The 24,792-nt window shown below is 45.1% G+C and overlaps 2 protein-coding genes across 9 annotated transcripts in view; both read right to left on the bottom strand.

Moving 5' to 3' along the window:
• Positions 1-15,540, bottom strand: part of LOC114794307 (F-actin-uncapping protein LRRC16A-like) — a 52,927-nt gene extending 37,387 nt beyond the window's left edge. For 3 of the 5 annotated variants that reach the window (XM_028986775.1, XM_028986777.1, XM_028986776.1), the window contains exons 1-3: positions 15,267-15,540; positions 13,187-13,284; positions 773-823 (exon numbers count right to left, since the gene is read on the bottom strand). In XM_028986775.1, coding sequence (XP_028842608.1) covers positions 773-823; positions 13,187-13,284; positions 15,267-15,306 — 189 coding nt within the window. In that variant the 5' untranslated portion in view covers positions 15,307-15,540. The remainder of the gene's footprint in view (positions 1-772; positions 824-13,186; positions 13,285-15,266) is intronic. The other 2 variants (XM_028986778.1, XM_028986779.1) reach the window with 1 other exon arrangement.
• Positions 15,541-20,434: 4,894 nt separating this feature from the next.
• Positions 20,435-23,153, bottom strand: LOC114794177 (tumor necrosis factor receptor superfamily member 11B-like). Of its 4 annotated transcripts, XM_028986566.1 has the most exons (5): positions 23,138-23,153; positions 22,372-22,491; positions 21,893-22,289; positions 20,927-21,109; positions 20,435-20,750 (listed from the first exon to the last, which is right to left on the bottom strand). In XM_028986566.1, exons 3-5 carry the CDS (start codon positions 22,257-22,259, stop codon positions 20,437-20,439), a joined length of 864 nt encoding a protein of 287 aa, XP_028842399.1. In that variant the 5' UTR covers positions 22,260-22,289; positions 22,372-22,491; positions 23,138-23,153; the 3' UTR covers positions 20,435-20,436. The 4 variants fall into 4 exon arrangements, with proteins under 4 accessions (XP_028842399.1, XP_028842398.1, XP_028842397.1 ...); XM_028986565.1 differs by lacking the exon at positions 22,372-22,491 and having other exon boundaries at positions 21,893-22,286; positions 23,138-23,148; XM_028986564.1 differs by lacking the exon at positions 22,372-22,491 and having other exon boundaries at positions 23,138-23,147.
• Positions 23,154-24,792: the final 1,639 nt, after the last annotated feature.

Below are 24,792 nucleotides of genomic sequence, written 5' to 3'. Positions count from 1 at the left end.
GCCACCACCCACAACAATTGGAGGCGGGATCTCAGCACATCATGTGCCTACACTGAGCGGAGCGAGGGCGACAATTAACACCGACCATGGAGGCTTTGGTTTGGGTGGAATGAGAGCACGCAAATCGGTGTAAAAATCCTATTCTTCATGGAGCCATATCTGGATTCAACGAGCATGATGACAGAGCGTCAAATACCCGAGGATTAATCGTAAAGAGTCCTCTGGATCTCTGGCAGGCGGAGCGGCGCTATTTTTATTTCCTGTGCACTGAAGTGGGCATATTGGAGCATGAGAAGGCCGTCTTATCGCTGTGACCGGGTGACTTGTAAGCCGATAGAGCCACGTGCTGCAGGGCAGTGAGGTCAGCGGGCTTTCCTGGGGCTGGCTGACAGGAAATGAACCATCTCAGGGTCATCCAGTGCCAGCGCTTACGGTTGGATCTATTCACGTGATTCCCGGGAAAACAAAAAATTCCTTCAAATCCATAGAACCGTTGTCCCCCTGGCGCCGAAAGCAACAAAGCACACAAACGCGAGTCGCTGCCTCAGTAGAATCTGCCTCGAAAGCCTCATCCATTAGCATAAATTAATGATGTGAGGAGATAAACACAAGCTGCTCTCTCCAGGCCTCTGATATTTATAATTATGCTAATAGCTAACGAAGTGGCCACTTGAAATAGTGTGTGACGTTTCTCAATACACCCACGAAACCACATGTAGAGTTCCGCTGAGACGGCTGGGAGGCCGGATGTAAAACGCACTCGGGTTCTTACCTTGGAAGGAATCCGTGCGGTCAGCAGGTAAGCCCGGTGCGCTGCTAGAGCCTGCGGACAATGACGGAGAGAAGCGTGAGTAGCCGAAATGATATGTAAGGATTTACATTCTAAAAAAAAAAAAAAAAAAAATCAATGTACAGTATATTGTTAAAGTGAAAAACACTGAAGTTAGCGTGCTAGCCAGCTACTACCTTACGTTAGTTCCACCACAAGACAATGAAGTACCCTGTCAAACATCAAACTACTTATTTACCAGTTTATGTCAAGCGGACATACATAAAACTGGATTTTGTATTGGCCCAGATGGCACAATTAATAAAGAATGAAAGAATATTATTGTTATTCCACAGCCAGTAAGAATAATGGATTCAGTGACAAAAGACCCAACAATGAAATGTATTCTTGCAGCAGGAGACAAGCGGCGGGCTGCCTCGCCCTCCTGGACTGACTGGGCATGGGCGGACATTGGGGAACAGATTGGGTAATTGGCTGAAGCCACATGGGCAGAAAGGCCTGGGGTGTTTCAGACCCTCTGGCCCATAAGTAAGCATCTCAGAGAACATGAATACAAAAAAAAAACCCCAAATGAATCTATATTCTGGCTCGAGCCTCTAATGATAAGTTATGTTTTGGTGGAAACCGTAAGCTCTGCGTCTGCAAAACCTTTTCAGCCCCACAGCCAATCATGCACCATCACTTCCAGATGGCAGCAGGGGAGCTAGACAACAAAGCAAAACGCTGGGGTTCTAAAGGTTTAGGCCAAAGGCTAGCAGAAGAACGTTAGGTAACTCAACGTAACCCAGGTTCTTTGATAACATGAGTGAGGTGTTTCACTACGGGAATGCGATCGAAAGAGAACGCATGCAATAAAAAAACAACAGAGAGTAGAAGTCTCCGGCAGCCTGTCTAACCCTCATGCTGGCCTTGCTGTAAGCCCTCATGGTTGCCATGGTGATGACTGACCTCACCAAAAAAAAAAAAAAAAGGTTTTTACCTGGAAGCAATGGCCCGCCTGCTGTGGTGTGTTTAACAGAAATACCGTACCCCTTTGCATGGTCAAAACAAGTGAGATGATCTCATGTATTCGAGATCATTCTCATGGATTCATTTACCATTAGACCTCACTGAGGTTACGAGACATGCAAGGGAGTGTTTGTTGCACACTCCAGTTCTCCCAACAGACTGTACCAGCAGCAAGAACCAAAACTGCTGACCTGGAAAAATCCAGCAGGGTTTCAAACATTTCCACCATTACTACTGGTCTTCTACCGGCCATTTCATGCTGTAATGAGTCAGCAAGCAGCCACCACATCACAAGGTAATTCAATTTGTTACTATTTGCTCCCATTCTTAATAAAATAAACTTTTTCATTCATTCATTCATGTATTGACTGTATTTTCAATGTTAATTAAAACACTTGATAAAAAATATTTGGTATATATCTACCAATATTTAGCTTTCTACCTACACCAAAAGGGTCAGACTTTTTGAATTGAACAATTTTGTATTTAAATAATTAATTAAATTCAAGACGTGGGACATAGGCATTTTTCATATACCAAATTTTGCAATGATTGTCTCATAACCATACCAGTCTCATTACTGGTATTCAATGCGAGATAATTAAACATAAGTTAGTACACATGACTTACCGATTTTACCAAATGCAGTTATTAAAAGATAGAACATTTGCATAATTGTTTTCAGATTTCTACATTCCAAAAATGCCAGATATCCTCAGAGCAGATAAAGCCAAAAACACTGTACAGTGACATCTATTGAGTTTGTAAAATTATAGCACCACCCATGATCAGAAAGACAAGAAAAGTATTTATTAAATTACTTTTAAACTGAATTCTAGATGTAATGAACAAAACTTCCGACTGACACCAGGTTTATGAAAGAGAAGATAAGGAAGCAAACAAAAAAAAAAAAAACGTAACCATCAGTGCCCTTGAACATGATTACAAGAAAGAACTCAATCGAAACAATCAAAAGGCACCATGAAGCAGGAATCGATAGCGCAGGCGGGATGTAATTGGGCGTCGCTACTGTTTAATTAGACAGCGGCGGTGGTTCCAGCTGTGTTTCCCATGGCTAGTCATGGTTTTAATCACTCGATGCCGCCTCACAACTGCTGCCATTGCGCTTTGTTGCACCAACCTTCCCTCTTTCTCTCTCCCTGGTCCTGCAGATGCAGCGGACGAAGGCTCGCAGTTCTTAGAAGGTTAGATAAATAAAAGGACAAGGTATGCAATGGAATAATGGGCTGATGCAAATTCATTACATATTCATGTTGTGGCAGAAAATAGAAAAAAATGTCCTTAGGGAACATTATTTAAATAAAGAAAATATCGGCAAATTCCAATGTTCAGTCAATATATCGATGAAAGCCTGATAGCAGTAGCAGTACATCTAAACCCCTCCAAAATGATCTGTTCAATCTCTCCAATTCTAGGCTGCTAATGGCCACTGTCCAGATATTTTTTTTGGTGGAGGACCTCTTTACCTGAAAATGGCCTCGCAGAACAGACTGGAAATGTATCTATGTGATAGCTGTATGTAATAAAATCAGCCAGCAAGTGCCAATCTGAGCTTGAAATTCCAGTTCCTCCCCCCTGGCATTCTGCATTAACCTACTTCCAGCAGGAGACTGACTCCAGACACTGTCTCTACTCTGTCTGGCAAACCAAACCGAACCACTTCCTTTGTGTTGTCTGGTGGAGGAATGTGAATGAACCCCCCATACCTTCAATATGGCAAATTTAAGGTGATCTCTCACAAAAACACATACAAAATACATAAGCAAAAAAAAAAATGATAGAAAAAGACCAAAGACACACCAACAAAATGCAGAGAAACCCAAACAAAATTCAAAGCAGCAGGGTGAGAAGAGCACTGTGTTCTCCTCTGTGTGTTTTGTACATAAATAATTCCCACTCATCATCCAAAAGAAGGTCTATACAGCAGACTGGTGTACACCTCCAAATCCTGGAACCCAGACACTAACCAAACACAAGCATCACCCTTCTGGTCTGTTGAATTTATCATTATTACAAGAACTTACACTTACACTTTTAAGCATTGCTAAAGGGCACAATGTCAAATAATCTCCATTATTGCACCCACATGGCAAGAGCTTGACCTATTGGCTTATTTGGCCGGACAATATGCTGCTCTGTGTTTGTTTTTCTGCTATGCTGTGTGCACTGAATGCTTTGAATGTATTAATAAGCTGCTGGATATCTACATAGTATGTAGGAAGCACGAGAGCAGCAACCAATCGTTGTTTCTAGCTTGGTCCTGTGCCTCTTTCTCGCACTTTAAATAATAGCTTTAAATATTATAACAAGCTTTAGTCTAAATAGTTAACTACGATATGTGTGATTAATTTAATTCAATTCACAGTTATTTTACAGCCTGTATTAGAATGCATGTGTGTTAGTGCATTCCATTAGAGCATTGAACTGTGTGCAAAGTGAATTTTGTGTGAAAGTATGAAATAAAAAGACTTTTTCCTCGCTACATTTGTAAGTTCATGGAAAGGCCACAGGCACTTTCCACATACAGAGATAATTACAGTAAGAAAGAATCACAAAAGAAGCAGGGAGATCTGATAACAGTGTTGTACAGATGGTTGAGCGTGAATAAAAAAAGTTGGACACCAGCGGTACATGACCCCTTCACAAAGCTCCCAGTCCGGTCTGCTTGAAATTTGTGAGGATTGAATGCAAATATTTAAAGCACAAAACTACCAAAACAAAAGAAGGACTGGTTTGTCGAACCCCTCGCCCCCTGCCAAGACATACAGAGAGTGAGTGCAGCTGGGACTTTAAATCAAAGTCTTCTTATCCAGCTGTCCAATTCAAGCATAATGCACATGATATTAGTGCACATAGGACCAAACTGTTGTTACAAATTGATACTGAGTAGGGTTTTTTAGAAAATACATCAGCAATATATCACAATATTTTACATGGTGATATTGTAATGTAATTGAAAGTATCAAATATCATATAAATCTTCATTTTTGAAGACATTATTTTACTCACATTTAGTATATGTAATGAGATTATAATTCTGATATTCAGTGGGATCCATTTAGATGTTTGAGTTGTACAGTAAAATGCCCACCTCTCTCACTATAGCATCGCTCACCTCTTAGATTGATTGACATGGATTGATTTTTTTTGTTGTTGTTATAGCAATATCCTGTATTGTTCCTATATTTCAATCATGCTGCGCTTCACACAAAAATAAAATAAAGAGCAAAGACTTCCGCATCTTTTCTGGAAAAAATGCGCACACACAAATTCGCAAAGCATACACACACATATATGCACAGACAGATGTGACCCCCAAAATCCTTCCGCAACACAAAAATCAAAGGACAAAAATAATCTCTTCCGGATGAAAACATCTTTCCTCACCATGAAAAGAAATTCCGGTACACGGACCATGCTGCTTTCTCCATCGCAGGCCCAATTAGGCCCCTGACAGGCCTGTAAGGAACAGGCTAATGTGATTGGGCGCGGCGGCGAGCAGATCGGTCTGCGGGCAAAGATAAAAGTGCTCGCTGACACGTTAAAAATCTGATCCGCCCCAATCTCTGACATCCCAAGAGGGATTGAATTATGGGAGTTTCAGATTAAATGGAATGGGATAAGCCACAACATTCAATTAGATTTGGTTCCGGCGGAGCCATTCACGTTGAACACATTGTTTCATACAGAACAGAAGCTTTTATTTATATATATATATAGTAATAGTAATAGTAAATTGTATGAGAGGTACTGAAAGTGTGTGTGTGTGTGTGTGTGTGTGTGTATAAATAAAATATTTACCTCTCATACAATTTGAGACAATGAAAGTGTCCTAACTGGGGGACCAATTAAGGTCAATTAATCAATAAAACTTTAAAACTTTAAAAAATAAAAGTCAGTTTAATTAATAATGCTGTAAGGGTTCAGATGGACAGTTTCTCAAAATAAGGCAGGATCTGGCCATTTGGCAAGAGATAAAGATCAGCGTCCATTTGGAAAACACATTTCCCCAAACTCGGCCAATCAGCAGCCACACAGCAAAAGCACACAGGCTTTCATCGGCTTTCAAGTCAGCAGAGAGCGGGTACGTCCACCACAGTTTTTCCCACTCTGCTGTCAACAGCTGGAACCCAGATGACCAGATAAGTGACCCCACCCCTGCTATTCTCCCTCCCTCGGCAGCACAAGCCGTGTTTCAATCTTGACAAAAATGATCAAAGTCACTGCGCTGGCAGCAACTTTATGTATACAAAACATCACAATACTTAATGAGACATAACAAGAAATAATACAGGAATGTACCATGTTGGTGACATTGTAGCACAACCCTATTGAACAGTTATACATTGTAAGATATTGTAAGATATTAAGCACAGACTTAAAAGTGGGTTTGTTGAGCACATGCATGCCGAATGCTGGGCTTTTAAGAGCATAAGGAGCCTCATCACTGTCAGGGAGATTTTCTGTAGTGCTGCTCTCAGCAACCTGATGCCTCTTCTGATGCCTCAACAGTAAAAAAAAAAAAAAAAAAAAAGCAACAATCACAAATGAAGAATGGCAGACAACATAACATATATGACATTAGTGCTGGAAAAACTGATAAACGATGATTATATTATAAGGTCACATCTTCCAAAACTGCAGTTCTTGTGGTCAGGACCTATCAAAAGTGGTCCAAGTAACAGTGGTCTTGGTGTTATGGCCGATCAGTGTATTTAGAACACTGTAATACCCCTCAACCTAGTAATAGTAATAAATAAATCACAGCTAATGATATGTACACTACTAGACAAATGTTTGGATGCACCTGCTCATTTATGGGTCTTTTTTTACATTATAGGACAAATCTAAAGACACAGGACTAAGAAACAACACAAGAGAGGTTGTGTAATAAAAAACTATTGAAAACAAGGCAAAACGCTCCAAATCAGGGAGCTTTGCTGTGATAGAGAAATTTTCTGTGAAATTCTGCTTTCTTCTCTCCTTCACCTTAAGTTGGACAACGGGGACAGTTTCCAACAGTCCTGAAGGTTTATACTGAACACTTACTTATCATTCACTCATGATAAAGAGCGTCTCATCAAGCGGCTTTTGATGTCAATAGTAAACAATGCAGCCATGAAGGTAAAAAAGTGACACATACATTTACGACATTTACACTACACCCTCACACGGTATTGGAGCAACTTGGGGTTAAGTGTCTTGCTCATGGACACAATGGTAGTTAGTGGGATTTGAACCTGTGACTTGTGTTACCCACTAGGCTAAAATACTAAATATGTATCTTGCATTAAATTCTTGAAAACGGCTCCATCTTAGTCTCCATAACAGTCAGAGTAGATGTGTCCAAACTTTTGACTGGTAGTGTACATATATTTACATATAATTAAGGCCATTATAAGCTACTATACAATTTGATATCATTTTAGGTCAAATCGAGAAGTCCTTACACCAGGCCAGCAAAACCCACTGAACCCCCTTGCCAAATGACTGGTGGCCTTCTGGCAGGGACCAGACAGGAGCAGGTGCTTCTCTGCAAGCCTCAGACACTCCAGACCAACCGAGACGTCCATCCGCCCGGCAGATGGGGGTCTGATGGGGGGGGACAGTCAGGCACAAGTTAAAGCCCGCAAGCGCTTGCTTTGCCACAGACCATTTTTGGTCAACGGCATCATTAGAACAGTTTTCCAGAGAAAATGGAGCAGCTCTGACTCTGAGCAATGATATGAACAGCCCTGTCAAACCACATCCTTCTGTGTAGCACCCACAATCCACATTCATTACCTAACTAAACAGAACCTCTCAAGTCACAATTCACACCAGCAACCCAGACTCTTCGTTTTGTGGGATTTCAAATGTGGGAATTCAGCACTAAAACTACTCGGTGGCTATAATGCACAAAGAAGCAAAGTTATTTGCATATCATGAACAGTCCTGGACATTTTTTGAAACATTGTGTACAGGAAGGTCCCATAAAAAAAGGACAAAATGATATCCAGCAACACAATGGTGGCATTCAAGCACGGCTCATCAGCTAATTATAACATTTAATTTTAGGACATGCCATGCATTCTTGTTTTTGACTGTGTCGCCATGAGCACTTCACCAGTGGCAACCTAACACGTCCAACGCGTCCAGAGCGGGCGTTTGGTTGCGAAGGAATGCCTCTGTGTGATTAGTTGACCTTGAATTACAGAGGGTGACAGTATTCTTGGACAAGAAAATGCGTCTGCACACATCTGCAATCAGAGACATTAATTAGAGGCCTAAATGTTCATTTTTAACTTTTTAAAAGGCCAATGTCACTTATTTTACTTTAAAAGAGAAAGATAAAAAAAAAAAAAAAACGAGAAGCATAAAGCTCAAACAAAAGAAAGAGCGCGTCGGTCTAGCATGGCGAAGAGGGGATATCTGATCAAAACAAAGTCAACAGCGAATACGGAGACAGGCGACAGGCAGTGACTGACGGGCCGAGGCCTGCGGGGAAGAGACGGGGTCACACGTCCGCGGAGAATTCCTCACGTCCCGGCCGACTTCCACCCTCTCCAGGGTAAATATCAGCCGCACAACAAGTTTTAATCAGCAAACTAATTAAGCGTGGCAGCGCATGAACGTCTCAGCAGCCGGGTTTCATTAGGCGCCGCCGAGGAGCCTGCCGATGCCGTCTCGGGTTAGAAAACTCCACCTGATTCCCTGAGCTTTATCTCTCAATTCAAAAAATGTATTTTTTTCAAAGCAGCCTTCTTCTGCACTTTAGCAATAGTAATCACATAGTTATCAATTTTTTTAAGATTATTAATATTATCAGATGGCATCTAGAATTAGTCAATAGGAGACTGCATAGTGTTTTTAAATATTATTTATCTTTCTATTGATTTCCTTTTAATAAGCATTGAAAAGTGACATTAAAAATGACGAAATGTAATGTAATTGAATGTATTGACAAATGAAGCTGCTTTGAGCATGAACATGATGTCAACACTATCATCACTGCCCATCCATTTGAATTTGATGAAATTGTGTTCATCTGAATGGAAATCAACCTTACTGAGCACTTCTGCCACGACTACACTCGCATGCTGCCGAGTGACGCGAGGGTCTCCTGCGTCTCCTTGGTCTCTTTTACAACTTCAAATCAGATAAATAAAATAACAGACGCAGATGTGGAAGCTTGCGGGGTCGATTCCCCCGGAGATCTCATTAAAGGTGAAGCGGATTTAGCTTTTCCTGATCAAAGGGGACAGAATCAGACACAAGATGCTTTACGTCCCCAACAAAAGCCACTCAGGTCAAGACTCTGCACTGTTATGGTTATTAATGTGGAGAACCGCATTAGTTTGATGCTATATAACACCAACGGTTAATACACTTTTCCAAAAATACAGCGCTAATATATTTCAAATAAATTATGATAGTGCTAATTTTATGATGTCAGATTCAGAAATTCATTGAAATAAACATTAAATAACCAGCTTCCTTCATCCCCTACCCATTTACATTTACAGCATTTATCAGTCGCCCTTATCCAGAGTGACTTACAATCAGTAGTTACAGGGACAGTCCCCCCCTGGAGCAACTTATGGTTAAGTGTCTTGCTCAGGGACACAATGGTAGTAACAACAACAACAACATTTATTTCTTATATAGCCCAAAATCACATACAGTATGTCTCAATGGGCTTTGACAGGCCCTACAGTTGACACACCCCACACTTGACCCTAGTAAGTGGGATTCGAACCCGGGTCTTCTGGATCATAGGCGAGTGTGTTACCCACTAGGCTACTACCACCCCTACCCATCCCTATTTATTGATGTAGAACTGTATAGGACCTCAACTGGATGCATTATGTGTATTACAGCGGTAGTAACAGAAACAGAATTACCTTCTATGGTCCTTCACGCTCATTTTCCTCCCAGGAACTGTAATGTCATTGTTTCTGTTGGTCTGGTTATCAACAGAGACGACACACTGAGCTTTAATCTGCCCCCCGAGCCACGCGTCTCTGCAGCAGAAGATGTAACCGTCACTGTTATCAGCTCACCACCCAGCTACGTCTCCCACTTCCTTGAAAGGATGTCATTCGGCAAATGGCATCAGAATAACCCTGTGATGGCCTCTGAAAGAGGAGGATGAGAGCTCCTTTAGGCCAGAATTTGTGAAAAACACCAAGCAAAGAAAGTTGAACGGTTGACGATGCTCTTTACACCTCCAAACGTGGAAAGGAGACTTGTTGCATTATCAGTAAACCCATTAAAGTCCATAAATCCTGTCTGCAGTTGATGGCTCCCATCACACTACACCATGTCGTGTGAGGTGATAATAGTGCCTGCAACACTGACCCCAATCGAAGTTCATGTCCTTGAAGCTACGGGTCATTTAAGACGATCAAGGAATAGGTTGTAGGAGTAATCAGACATAAATTACCATAAACAAAGAGCCAAATATTCAAAGTGTACATGGAGCAACACATGCTACTGCAAGTACATTACAACTTCTGGCAAACCACAATGAGATATCTTCATTGCTCTAACCGTCTTGATGTCTGTTTTTCGTACCAAATTTATTTAACCTCAGAACCTTACAGCCACTCCTGGCTATGCTAGTATCCAGCAAGATGTTAAGGAAGCTTCATACACAGCTTCCTACACAGCAGAGACAGATATCTTGCACTCATTTTCATGTATTTTCTGTCGTGTCCCATCAGATTTCATGAGACTGCTTAGTGTGCAGATAAAACTATTTTATGTCCAATATGAGGACAGTTATTAGACACAAAATGAATCCTATCAGGTTTTGGTTCCTGGTGAAACCACTATGAGGAAGTTAGACCTTCCATAAAACCCGTCCCTTCAATACCACACTTTGTGTTTTTCATACAGTCTTTATCTAAAAGTTCACGTTGCATGCTACCTGCCAGAAAAAGAACAGTGGGAAAGAGTCAGAGAACCGTGAACCAGCAAGCCCACAAGAAAAGGACAATTCAGACAAAAATCACATTGATCTTTGGAGCTGAAAGTGCTGATGGCTACAAAAAAAAAAGTTTCAAAAAAAAAAAAAAAAAAAACACTCCGGACCAACGATTTTCCAGGACTTGCATGCTCTCAACCCTCGAGCCATTTCTTCCCCTAGCCACTTGCATCTCCCACGCTTTCACAGAGGCTTCGGTTGAGAAGCAGATTTATGGGTTTTCACTTGCCATTTTGGAAACAGAGCACTGACCAGGAAAACTGAGGACACAAAAACATTAGCAAGGAACCCGTTAAAGTTTAACCAGCTCTGATTTACTGAACCAAAACCGCCTTTAATGGGAGGCTAGGTATGGCATAGTAGGTGGCTCAGATGGCACCATAAAGGTTACTGGTTATATGTGAACACTTTTTTTTTCCCCACACGCTTTTCCATCGTCTAGATAATTTTTTTTGCCTTTATATCGGTCTTTGCGGTCCCCGTATACAGTATCTGAAGTCTCTTTCTGAAACTTCAGCCGTTTCGGTGTCTGTAGCTTTAAATGATAATGAGGAGTTTTATGGGAGGGGCGGGAAACGTACGAGAAACGGGAGGCAACCTTCCCCAGTTTCCGTCATAAGGGGACAGATCCCAGATCCAGCCATTTCTAGCCACTGCGGGAACATAGACGGGCTAGTGTAACTCGTATTAATGTTAAATCATCTCACAGAGTGAAATTGTCATGATGGGGGGACCTTTAACTCAAAGTTCACGACTCAGGTGTTAATTTTGCACGGTCCGTATCCCTCCAGGCGTATATCAACCTGACCCCTCTCAGGAGAAGCAGCTTTATGGAAACACCTCAGCCTAATTTCACCCCAAAAAACACCAAAGCCTTTCTGCAGGCCGCTCGGGATTTAAATACTCGGGGTTAAGTGTCTTGCTCAGGCACACGATAGGTAGTAAGTGGGATTTGAACCCGGGTCTTCTGGTTCACAGGCGAGTGTGTTACCCCACTAGGCTACTACCACCTGGGTCGCGAGGAGCTCGAGATCCAGAAGCGCTACTTGGCGCCGGGGGCGGGTGTCTCTTTTACTGATCTCATCACGGAAACGAGCCTAAATTCTTACAAGCACCGTCAAAATGACTAGAAATCGCTAGAAAGATGAAACTTGCTCCGCCATCACAACCGGCCCGGTTCCCAAAGGCAAACACAGCAGGATTAGAAAGAGACGCTTGTTTGCCTTTTTTTTTTTTTTTGCACCTCCCAAAAGATTTTCTCCCCTCAGAAACAACAAACACTTCGGCGGCCATTTATTTGCCGAGCCGTTTAAACCAGGCTGTGGTTTTCCCCAGCGAGCGGCTTTCGCGGTTCAAGGAATCCTGCGTTACCTCACGGGGAAACACCAACCGCGTATAAATACATTTCCCTCTACGCCGCGCACTCTGTTTTTCCCTTAATAAATATATCTCCCTCTGCCGATCCTCAATGCCTCAATTCTGCTTTTTTTTTTCCATTTGCCGAAAAAAAACAACGTATCTGTTGACATGCACGTGTGCAGTGGTGGCCTAGCGGTTGAGGAAGCGGCCCCATAATCAGGAGGTTGCCGGTTCGAATCCCGATCCGCCAAGGTGCCACTGAGCAAAGCACCGTCCCCACACACTGCTCCCTGGGTGCCTGTCATGGCTGCCCACTGCTCACTCAGGGTGATGGGTTAAATGCAGAGGACAAATTTCACTGTGTGCACCGTGTGTTGTGCTGCTGTGTCTCACATGTGACAATCACTTCACTTTGAAGAGGACCTGCTGAGATCATTCTGTCGTGCTGACGGGTCAGAGTCGGGGTGCCACCAGTGCAGCGCTTGCTCGGGAACGGGAGGCTGCCGGCGGGCGTGGCACGCGCGGCCAGGTGAAGAATTTCGGAGGACGGCCTGGTGGCGAGAGGGGCGGCAGAGAAGCCACTTCTGATATTCTGAGAAGTACAGGGGTTGGACTGCTGAGGACTGGGGTCATTTTCTCTGGCGAAGCACCTTCCCGATTGACGGGGCATCTGGAAAAATGATTGTCTGGACAATTGTCTCGTGCCAACGGTAAAGCACCCTGAGACCATTCGTGTGTGGGGCCACGAATAAAGAACGGTACCAAAACAAACATCCTCCCACAGCAACTTCTCCCAACCATGCGAGAACAGTTCGGTGAAGAACGACGCCTTTTCCAGGATGGTGGAGCACCACGCCACGAGGCCACAGTGATAACGAAGTCGCTCTGGGAACACGTCCAGGAAACTCCCCGGACCTTAATCCAATTTACAACTCGAGGTCAGTCCACAAGAGGCGGGTGGACAAACAAAAAGTTGTACTTCACCTGAAACCGGGGTGGGGAAACCGAGACGGACGGAGGGAAGGTGGGGGTCGACTCACCAGAACCCGGTTCTCGACTTTGTCGCCTTTGATCTCCAGCTTGACCCGCTTCCTCAGCGTGAGCTTGACCTTCCTGCCCACCGCATCCTTCAAGCTCTCTGTGAAGACAGACCAACAGAAGCCACCGGCGTCAGCAGGGAACCATGTTCAGCAACACCGTAACGCTCACTGGATTATTTTATTGGATTTTATTCAGACACTAAAAGACGTTTCGTTTTTTGGAGGAGTGGTGGCCCCGTAATCAGGTCACCGGTCACCAAGGTGCCACTGAGCGAAGCACCGTCCCCACACACTGCTCCCCGGGCGCCTGTCATGGCCGCCCACTGCTCACCAAGGGTGATGGGTTAAATGCAGAGGACAAATTTCACTGTGTGTGCACCGTGTGCTGTGCATCACAACGACAATCACAATCACTTCACTTTCATTATTCCGCCTGCAACTGCACAAACGTGACACACGTCACACGTCCCTAAAATGCCCTGCCACCTCCACTTGCACACCAGTTCGCTGCTAGAGCCGCCTCCATATTCCGGAATATTCCATATTCCGGCTGCGGGTTGAATTGATTTTGCACACTCCGCCGAAGCTCCATCCGGCTGGCGCGCGGGCGAAGTGGGTCACGTCTCCCGGCGTGCTGCTCTCCTGAAACCGGGAGCTTTTTGGTATGGAGATTCGGTACGTTTGGAAGGAACACCGTTGCCAGGTTGGGAGGTTTTGAATGTGTGATTTTTGGAAAAATCAGGCATTAATAGGCATTAAAGAACCCAATTCTTAATTAAGTATTCTTAATTGGTTGTGGCAGTCGATATTTTTGGCATATTTACACATGATTTCAGGCCTCTTTCTGGCAACGCTGCTTGTGCTACTTTGCACTTGTGGCAGTGGTGGCCTGGCGGTTAAGGAAGCATAATCAGAAGGTTGCCGGTACGAATCCCGATCCGCTAAGGTGCCACTGAGGTGCCACCGTCCCCACACGCTGCTCCCCTGGCGCCTGTCACGGCTGCCCACTGCTCACTCAGGGTGATGTGTCACCGTGTGCTGTGCTGCAGTGTTTCACAATGACAATCACTTCACTTGTGACATACTGATGGGATTGCATTACATTTACAGCATTTATCAGACGCCCTTATCCAGAGCGACTTACAATCAGTAGTTACAGGGACAGTCCCCCCCCTGGAGCAACTCAGGGTTAAGTGTCTTGCTCAGGGACACAATGGTAGTAAGTGGGATTTGAACCTGGCTCTTCTGGTTCATAGGCGAGTGTGTTACCCACTAGGCTACTACCTAATTTAAAATCACCAACTTCGGACCCATTTTAGAAAACGTCACGAACCAAAGTTCGTCTTGTGGGTGACAGCAATAATAGCTATCATGGCGCACTGAAGACAGTGGCCCCAGTCATCCTCATGTGACAAGTTTCCGAGCCGATGGACAAAGAGAAGTCCTTCACGCCCCTCTCTCCGTGTCGCGGTCCTGCGTGCATGCGGAGAACAATGCTCCCCTCCGCGGCCGGCCAGGAGGAACAATGCGGGCCCTATTCTTCTCCTCACCCGGTCGCTGATTGTTCCGTGTCGCACACCGGCGACCCGCGACCCGCGCTGCGGAGGACGTACGACGCGGCGGCGGCGCATCAACCGGAACGCGCCGAGCGCCGAACTTGACTGTCGCAGGAACCGACCAGAAAACCTGAAACGCGTCCTTTATTTACAGCTGCCGGTCCCACAAGCGGAGGAATAATCTTTTATTATCATTTTATTATTTTTGTATGTAAGTAATCGGTTTCGTGCTCTTTGACGGACAGAGCAGGGCAGGGTGATGAATAAAAGTCGGACCTTCATTGTCGCCGGGGTCGCGATCTGCGTGGAAACGTGTGGAAATATTAAAACCACACCGATTAAAAAAAAAAAAGCTCGTGTGACAAAACAAAGAGCCCGAGCAGCGGAGCGGCGCCCGAGTTGCTCCTTATTTATTGAGAATAAATATTTTTTTTATTTCAGGATAAAAACGCGCGTGTATATAAAAAATATATATAAAAAAAAATTACGGTTTAAATAAAAAAATAAAATAAATCCATTCTTACCCAGCAGCTCCCGGGGCAGGTCGGAAGCCTCCTCACTCATGCTGCTGCTTCGGACGGACCGTGGCCCAGGCTCGGGTGAAGGCGGTCCGGTCCCGGTTACCTCTCCCTCCAGCCGCCGTCTGAGGAGCAGGACAGGCGGGGCAGTCCATGGGCGGACGGCGGAGACTTCCAGGCGGCCGGAAGAGCCACACGCCCCTGAGCCAAGCCCGCTCCGCCAGCCGGCGACGAGGCGACGTGCGCCGAGCGGCGCTCTTCCACCGGAGAGCGGCGTCGCGGCGGCGTGGCGGCAGCGCCACCTGCCGCCGGCCGCTGGCGGTGCGAATCACAGTCTGATCGATTATCAAAGGAGTCGGCGAACTGACCTCAGATCAGATCAGATACATTCTTCATCGCATCTAATTTCTACTTTCTAACTCATTAATGTTAGATTTAATAAATCAAAGCATCCAAAGGATTTATTTTAATATTACGTTATTATCGGTTCAAGTTTCCTCCGAGTGTTGCGCTGATGAATATTCATGTCGACCACACGGTGGCAGTCACCACCCGTCTCACAGCAGACGACACATCAAGTTCTTCAGGCTGGTGCCATCATCCGTGTAAAAGTCTGCAGAGCGCCTCATGCTCCGTTCGAAAGTGTGAAGTGAAAGTGAAGTGATTGTGGTACACAGCACAGGGTGACACAACGAAATGTGGCCTCTGCATTCAACCCATTACCCTTGGTGAGCAGTGGGCAGCCATGACAGGCTCCCGGGGAGCAGTGTGTGGGGACGGTGCCTTGCTCACTGGCACCTTGGCAGATCAGGATTCGAACCGGCAACCTTCTGATTACAGGGCCGCTTCCTTAACCGCTTGGCAATTTCTGTTCTTTAAATTCTGTTTTAAGATCTCTGTTCATCTTCTTTCTTTGACTGATGATGGATTGAAGCTGCTAACCTAACAAAGGACCCTCTAGATAATTTAAACATGGATCACGATTACTACTAATATCACTGCACCTTTAAACCAAATTAGCTTTACAAAGCGCGTGACACACTTAACACATTTTGTTTGCTATATAACCCCTAAATAACACACCTTCATAGAGCCTGAAAATCTGTTACCTCCGAGCAGATGAACGAATTCATCCGGTTCGGGAAATTGTGCCAATGTAACGTTGCCCTTATCCAGAGCGACTTGCGGTCAGGAGTGACAGGGACAGTCCCCCTCCTGGAGACACTCAGGGTTAAGTGTCTTGCTCGGGGACACGATGGTAGTCAGCGGGGTGGTTTTTTTTCCCTTCTGGTTCATAGGCGAGTGTCTTGCCCACTAGGCTACTACCTCCCTGTGTTTGATGTACGATGTACTTTGATGTTATGATTATAGCCTCATATCATCCCCGGACACATATTCATCTTTTCTTAACGGGTTTGTTTCCACCGATTCTTGCTGTTTTCCTTGGGTATTAGCGTGTATTTCTTAGCGAGATGTTGGCCAGCGCTGCTGTTTTCGTTCACGTCCTGCTTGATTAGATATTCATGTGTTTTTAGGAAAATCCGTCTCTCGTGTCACTCACCAACTCGCTGTCATTGCCGCGGTTGATGCTCTACCCTGGCGTGCACTCCGCTCTCTTTAGGCTGCTTTCGTTCTCACGGTGGCTGCTAGTGAACTCTGCTCGACATTCAGGGGTCTTTTCCTGGTCACGCACTGGAGGGGGGTCTACAAAGAGACCTGCAGGCCTTGCAGAAGCACTGGGCCACGCTTCACCTCCGCCGTGACCGTAACCCTTCGAGACTTTGGGAGAATGGGGACATTGATGGACCTGCTCCTTCTTGTCTCTCGTCCCCTCACAGCATCAGGCACTTCTCATCTTGACCAAGACAAGCATGCAGACTCTTTTCAGTGGTGGAGCCGACTTCCTGTCCCTCAAATGACAGTTAAAGACACACCTTTTTAAGGAGCATTTACTACACTAGAAACACATACCTTCCCTATTACACTTGTGGTCATTCTCCTCACTGTACTTTTAGTTTTTTTGAATGTAAGGTTATTTACATGTACATTTACATTTACAGCATTTATTAGACGCCCTTATCCAGAGCGACTTACAATCGGTAGTTACAGGGACAGTCCCCCCCTGGAGCAATTTAGGGTTAAGTGTCTTGCTCAGGGACACGATGGTAGTAAGTGGGATTTGAACCTGGCTCTTCTGGTTCATAGGCGAGTGTGTTACCCACTAGGCTTCTACCACCCTAGTAGTTAGCCTATTTGCACTTAGTAATATGGAACTTCGCTGACATTCTGCAGTTGTTCATTTCATTCTAGCTTTGCAGGTATCGTATCGCATTGTACGGATCGCCGGTTGACAAGAGCATCAGCTCAATCGAATAAGCAAGAATAACAGAGCCAGCGTCCACCCTAGGTGAACCCTAAATTGTCCATTCACCGTGTGTAGGACCACTGTCCTGTGCGTATAGACTGCTGGGACGCATGAATCATCATTTATATGTACAATGACTGTGACTTTTTCCGCCCTTCCCTCTTTTTTTTATTTTTTTTTTATAGGTGTCCTCAAGAGACCTTTGGCAGGACGCTTCAGTGTTTTTGAAACTCCTGAAATATCTGGAACTTTCCATTTTTTTGGAGGGGGGAGCAAGGAAGTCACCACCGCTGTGACATTAATCACATGACTCATACGAAAGACCAAAAGCGAGTCTGTTGTTGGAACCAGAGGGTGACAAAAACACCAAGGCGTCGAAAAAAGGAACTTGGCACGTACGTGTCTGGATAGCATCATGCTGCCTGCTTTGGTTCACAGCGCTTCCTGGGGAAAGTCCTGAGATTAAAAATAAAACTTTTCGGTTCTTCCTCAGCTCTGCACGTCACTCAGAGACGCCCGCCACTTAGACACATTGGACGTGTCCAACGGTCAGTCAAACTAATGGAAATTCAGGCCTCTGCTCTTTGGCTGAGTTGGTGTGCGTGGCTTTTTACGAGCAGGGGCAATAAAAAAAAAAAAACGACTGAGAGGGACCTCGACTTTGCCAACCGTCCGAGATGAGCCTCGTAATTTCTTCAAGCCGTCCCTGTCACTTCCAGTCAAAACGCCACGGCCTCTCGTTGCTTTATGCCTGTGGTCTGCCCACACGCCCGCTGTCCGTAATGCGTTCTGCACTCGTCTGGCCTGGCGTGGGGTGGGCTGGCGGCCTGGAGAGCGCGGCCCATGCTCCGCTTGCTTTCCGGCATCTGGCAGACCCTTTTAGGAGGGACACGGGCCCCGAGCTCCCAGGCCGTCACTGCTGAGGTCTGCTGCGAAAAAACCGCCTCCGTCCATTACGCGCCTGTAACGTGGGCCGCAGATGTAGCTTCCAGTAATCGTCTGTCACATTCGGTTCGTAGGAGCGTTGTGACAAAAGGCGGGAGAAAAGCCGCCTGTTCGTGCAGACGGGCGCAAATAAAGCCGAGAGAGGGATGACACACCTTGATGCCTTGAGTCACGGCGCCATCTGCGTTGGGCTAATGCGACCGAATGCGTCGAAGGAACAGAGCATGTCCCCTTGCGTGACATTCACCTCCGCTCACAGACTCATTCCCCTCCATTTTGCGGACACCCGGTGGAGCCGGTGTCTGCAAAAGCAGACGAAAATAAGAGATGGGATGTCTTTCTGGCGTGTGAGGGGCATAACGCGAACACGCACACACACACACACACACACACACACACACACGCATCGAGGGAAGTTCATCCAGAGTGCATTTATTTTGGGTAAATAAAGTACAGACCTACTGTGCCTTCGTAAAGTGACAACCACCGCCTTGTAACAATTAGAAATGAATGTGAAGTTGATCACGTGACCCCCAACGCGCTTCACGACTGAGCAGGTGCAGACGAGACATTTGAATTATTGAAATGTACGAAACATGGAAAACTGGAACTTGTCGTACTGCAGGCTGTAGGTATTCGCAAACCCTAAAATTAGCCGGTAATTACAGCCCTGCATCCTCTCTGATGTCTGCTTTGAACTTTTAGATTTGAGGACTTCGGCCAAATCTTTGCAAACCTGGGCTTTGGCTGGTCTAAACGCTGAAGTGCAGGGTTTTTTATTTCATCGTGAACGCTGAGTCTTTGCTCATTTTCATTACATTTAATGTTTTGATGCCCCGCCCACATAGAACATGCAGATGCAGAGACACCTTTCACACCTGCAAGTGCTCTCCTTGTTTGGTGTCTAGTTCTCCTCCGCAGTGTTGTTTTCCAGCTTCGTCTTTTCATTAGAAATGTGCACCGTAGAGAGGTTCTCCAGCCGCTGCAGCACAACCACAAACGTGTTATCCGCCATTGTTGTACATTGTTATGATGCATTTGGGGTTATAGGTCAGGTTGGAGGTTGGGCTACAACAGTACAGGCCCAAAGTTTGGACACACCTTCTCATTCAATGTGTTTTCTTTTTTTTCGTGACCATTTACGTTGGTAGATTCTCACTGACGGCATCAAAACTATGAATGAACACATGTGGAGTTATGTACTTAACAAAAAGTGGAGACCTGGCCTCCACAGTCACCGGACCTGAACCCAGTCGAGATGGTTTGGGGTGAGCTGGACCTCAGAGTGAAGGCAAAGGGGCCAACAAGTGCTAAACACCTCTGGGAACTCCTTCAAGACTGTTGGAAAAGCATTTCAGGTGACGACCTCTTGAAGCTCATCGAGAGAATGCCAAGAGTGTGCAAAGCAGTAATCAGAGCAAGAAACTAGAATATAAAACATGTTTTCAGTTATTCCACCTTTTTTTGTTAAGTACATAACTCCACATGTGTTCATTCATAGTTTTGATGCCTTCAGTGAGAATCTACCAACGTAAATGGTCATGAAAATAAAGAAAACACATTGAATGAGAAGGTCAAACTTTTGGCCTGTACTGTACGTCAGCATTTTCATCCACACGGACACGCAGAAAAGAGAAATTTTCTCTGGGACCCGTTTCAGAATAGAACTGTTCCGGGTCCCCTGAAACGGCGTGTCTGTGTGAACGCAAGGTCAGATCAGATAGAAATTTTCCTGTTTTAGAGAAAAACGTCCTCGTGTGGACGAAGCCTCTGAGTTGAGCATCTGGGGACTGTGCTGTATTAGCCACACAGAGAAAGGAGAACAGTCACATTTTATTTGACTAAATAACTTTATTTTGGTTGCATTCATTTCCTGGTGTGATTCCGATTGTGCATTAGCTCACACACAGACAGGCCCTCCACATCTGCGATCATTTTCTCCAGCTTTAGCGCAGGGGTGAAAATGCTCGCCCTCAGCATCAGGTCCGGCAGCTGCTTCAGCCTGTCCTCCGGGACCAACTTGGCCCACTGGTCGACGCAGGTGAGTGGCGCGCACCTCCTCCCCGCTAAATCCTCCACTTCAGACAGGTAAATCCGCACCAGCTTTCGGATTTTACTCTTCTGGATGTTCTCATGCGCGAAGAAGGCAGGTACGATTTCCCTGAGCAGATCTAGGCCGCCTGTTTCGGTCAACATCAGAAAAGTTTGGATCAGCTGTAATAACATACGTCTTAATGCATTATAAATGATGTTCCTCTGTCCATGTGATTCTGAATCATAATGCGTTTGTTCATTATACAATAGGTCTGTAGACTTTATGAGCTATTTAACAGCACCATGCCTTTCTGAAACATACCTTTACTGCCATTTTCTTCACAGGATGTGCAAAGGTTGTCGTGCCATGACGTGCCATTGAGGGCAAGACGGAGGCCTTGGGACTTACAGTCTGTGTGCTTTGCGCATGCATCTGTCTGGTAAGATTCAGATGAGAAGGTACCATCTGGACACCCCTCACACTCTGTGTCTGCATATGGGGTGCCTGTTGGCGTAGTCAGCAGAGTTGAAGAACTTTAGAAAGGAGGCTTCAGATTTCCGCATGCATGATTCACATCAGTAATGTTACAGTGCTTACGATTCAAGGCAGCGCAATGAAAACAATTGAACTTTTCCTTGTCTCCCAATGACTTCTGTGTTCCTTTGCAACCCCTATTGTAGCTAGAAGGAGGCAGGAGCTGCGGCTTGGTGAAAAACTCGCAACTCCTTCTGTGACCAGTAGAGGCAGAATGTTACAAATTCCCCCCAACGAGGGTCACCAAGCCTGGTCCTGGAGAGCACCTCGCCTCATTTCATGCGCCTTACTGCTCCACTCTTCTCCACCCATCACCACCCATTTCATGAGTTGAATCAGGTCAGGTGGAATATGTCAGGATCTAGAGCCTTGGTTTTCGAACTGTGTTATTGAGATTAATTTGAATATCCGTCCATGCGGCATGTTCAAGTAATAATGTGTAAATAATTATCATTCACATCATGAATATTCATTATTTGGCAGAGAGACTATTTTTTTTACAGAAGTGCAAAAGTTTCAGGAAAACATTTTGAATCAGGAAGATTGAACAAAACAGGGTATGGCCAAATTTGGAAATTTAGCGCAAGGCAGGGGTATTACACCACATCAGTTGTGCCACCGTTGCCCTTAAGTTGATCTAGGAACACTCCTTTTCTACAGTGTTATCAGTTAAAACACAGGACAGATCATAGATCGGGTCTAAAAACATAGCTTAGTTTTGTAAACATGAAGGCGGGGCACAATTTCACACACCTCTGCGCTTGATGCCTTGTCCGGGAGCACATTTCTTGTGCCTTATACAGAAATCCATGTCCAGGAAGTACCCCCCTTTGCACTCACACACCCGGTTATTGACTGCTGTGCATTCTTTCTTCACCACCTGGTTTTGGTCACAGAACGTGGAGCAGAACAGACACTTCGGCAGATAGTTCCAGAACTCGGTGAAGTAGTTAGGAGGGCAGGGCTTGCAGAGGGTGGGCATGCCGGCCGTACAGTGGGCCATCACGAAGTGCCCTGGAGGACAGTAGTCGCAAATTAGCACCTTCCCGGTCACGGGGTCTTCGTGTGCGAATGTCTCATTTGCATGGGGAGCTGATCCACTGAACGCAGTGGTGTACATCGACGCCAAAACCACAGTGATCAGGAACTGCTGGTCAAATGAATTGGAAAGAGATCAGACAAGGAAACTTATCTGATTCTCTTATGCACAGCAAATTATTCATTTCAGTCACCAATATGGTATGGGTGTTGCAGTGGTATGTAGTAATACATGGATTTATTAGACTGTGATGTATGTCCTTGGTTTTTTAAAATGAATGTCCTGAGGGCATGTTATTCCATCAAATTATTATCTGAAAGAAAATCCACATATCAGTTTGCAGTTCTTTGGATTTGGCAAACCTTTTTGATCAAAAAATTAAGACATTGCTTCCAGTAAGTCTGGCGGAATTACAGCCCAGACTTCAGTCAGAACAAATGAATTAAACAGTGGTCCCTGCACATGACAGAGTTTCCACAAAAGCCACCGAATGGGCCCGGCCCTGTCCAACAAGCACAGTGAAATGTCCAGGCCGTTAAACGGTGAAACATTGCACCAGCACACTTTCAGTCCGTTGCTGGCAAATAGGAAAACTTAGAGTTATGTTCCACTAAATTTTTTAAGTTTATTTAAAAAAAATTTGGATTATTTAATATAAATACAAATTGAAATATCTGTACAAAAGGTGTAGAAATAAATCCCCCTATGTATAATTCCAAACAAGAGCAATACTTATGTTAAACGTAGAATTATACACACGTTGGTAAAGTTTGTTAGTCAGACACACACAAAAAAAATTAAATACAATTTTATCAAAAAAAATTATTAAGGTTTTATGACTTAATCCTTAACCGTTAAGGCAACATTGCAATGTTATTAAACTTGAACTGAAACCATTTTGTCATCATTTGTGTGATGCTAAGTCTACTGATCAAAGGAGTTGCGTGTCTTCAACTCACCATTTTTGAATCTTCCTCCAAAATAAAAGAGGGCAGGTCAAGATTTTGCCTGACTTTTATCGAGCATGGATGAGTCACGCTAGCGAGGAACTGATCACTTTAATTTCCCCTTTAAAGTTCCCACTTTCACTCCTCACTCTTACTCGCATGAGCTTTAGTAAGGGAACATGCATAAGGGAACAGTCCTGTACGCTGAAACCTATGTGACACACAAATGCGCCCCGCTAAATGCAGAATGGATAAGCCTTTAGGCGACGTGTGTGCGCGAGAGATGGGCGTGCGGCGGGATCGGGATGTTGTTTACTTCCTCTCCCAGTCCAGGTCACCGAACTATAAATGTCAGGCTTTTTTCAGACATGGATGAAGCAAAAGAGAGCTTGTGTGTTACGTGCAGGATAAGATCAACCCACGTCAGCGATGAGTCAGCGCAAACTCAACTCAACCATGAGGGTCAAACCAATCCAAGGCAAGGATGAAAGCGTTTGGATGGAGTCAGCTTTAAGTGTTTGCATGTGACAGAGCCAATGGGCTGGGATAGAGTTCCACAACTGCGGGAAAGAAGAGACGCATTTTGGACGTCCTTAACTTCCATGCTTGTTTAGCAACAGAGTAGCTTAATTGAAGGCCTATCAACCTCACATTTATGCCATTTATCAGTCATTTCTGACCTCAGTCAGGTCACTACAGCGGTGTCTGCAATGGGTTCAATAGTGAGGGAAGTTTCTCATGTATCCTCGCTTGGCAGTGAAGTTCAGATCTTAAGAGTCGAAACAAGTTCCAGCCGCCCCAATCTGTTAATTGGCTCGATTCTTCAATCTAGAGGCTGTGAGGAGTCCTCTGTCCAAGTTAATGGCTACTAAAGGGTGAACATCGAGTTTCTGGACCCAAATCGCACCTTTGATGCTCAGTGTTGACAGCTCATCACTGTCAGGAAAAAGCTGATAACACACCCCCCCCCAAAAAATACAGTTACTCTGTGCCGATTGCAACAACAATGGAAAAGTTGAGCGTCTGTTCTTCATTTGTTCACAAGCACATGCCAGATTTTGAACATGGATGGACTTCTCCTGAAACTGACCACCCCTTCAGAGGGACTGTCCCTATACCGCTGGATAAGGACGTCTGATAAATGCCATAAACATAAAGGTGGTCAAGCCAAAGACTGGGATACAGTTTGTGTGTCCCAAACCTAAACTTGCACTGAACTCCAGGTCCGGAGCTCCAGGGTCTACAGATATCCGACTGATGAATAACCTTCACCGCACAGGAAGTGTACCCATTTTGGGTCTTCTAAAAGGATACCCATTGAGCATTCAAGGGTTTGAATCACACACGGAGTCATAAGGGCGTCCTGGGGCACATAGAAGCTGCACAAACGCAGCATCAGACCGGGGTTTGGGGGCCCGGCCCACCTCAAATACCGTAGTATCCAGCCACCAGGCTGAGTCACCAGTCCCAGCGCTGCAGCGTTGAGAGAGTTCCCTTTTTCATGACATCAGACGAGACCACAGCCTTCCTCTCCGGTCCTGTGCTTGCCATTTTTGGAACAGACAGGACCAAAAGCCACATTCTTCCGCCCTCTCCCTTCCCTAAATGTGACCATTAGCACACAGTGAACCATTAGACCCAGTGAATGAAGGCAGACCACCAAAATG

This window comes from Denticeps clupeoides, chromosome 7 (genome assembly GCF_900700375.1).
Source record: "Denticeps clupeoides chromosome 7, fDenClu1.1, whole genome shotgun sequence".
Lineage (NCBI taxonomy): Eukaryota > Metazoa > Chordata > Actinopteri > Clupeiformes > Denticipitidae > Denticeps > Denticeps clupeoides.
Note: the sequence above shows the minus strand (reverse complement) of the source record. Positions and strands in the feature narration are given on the sequence as shown.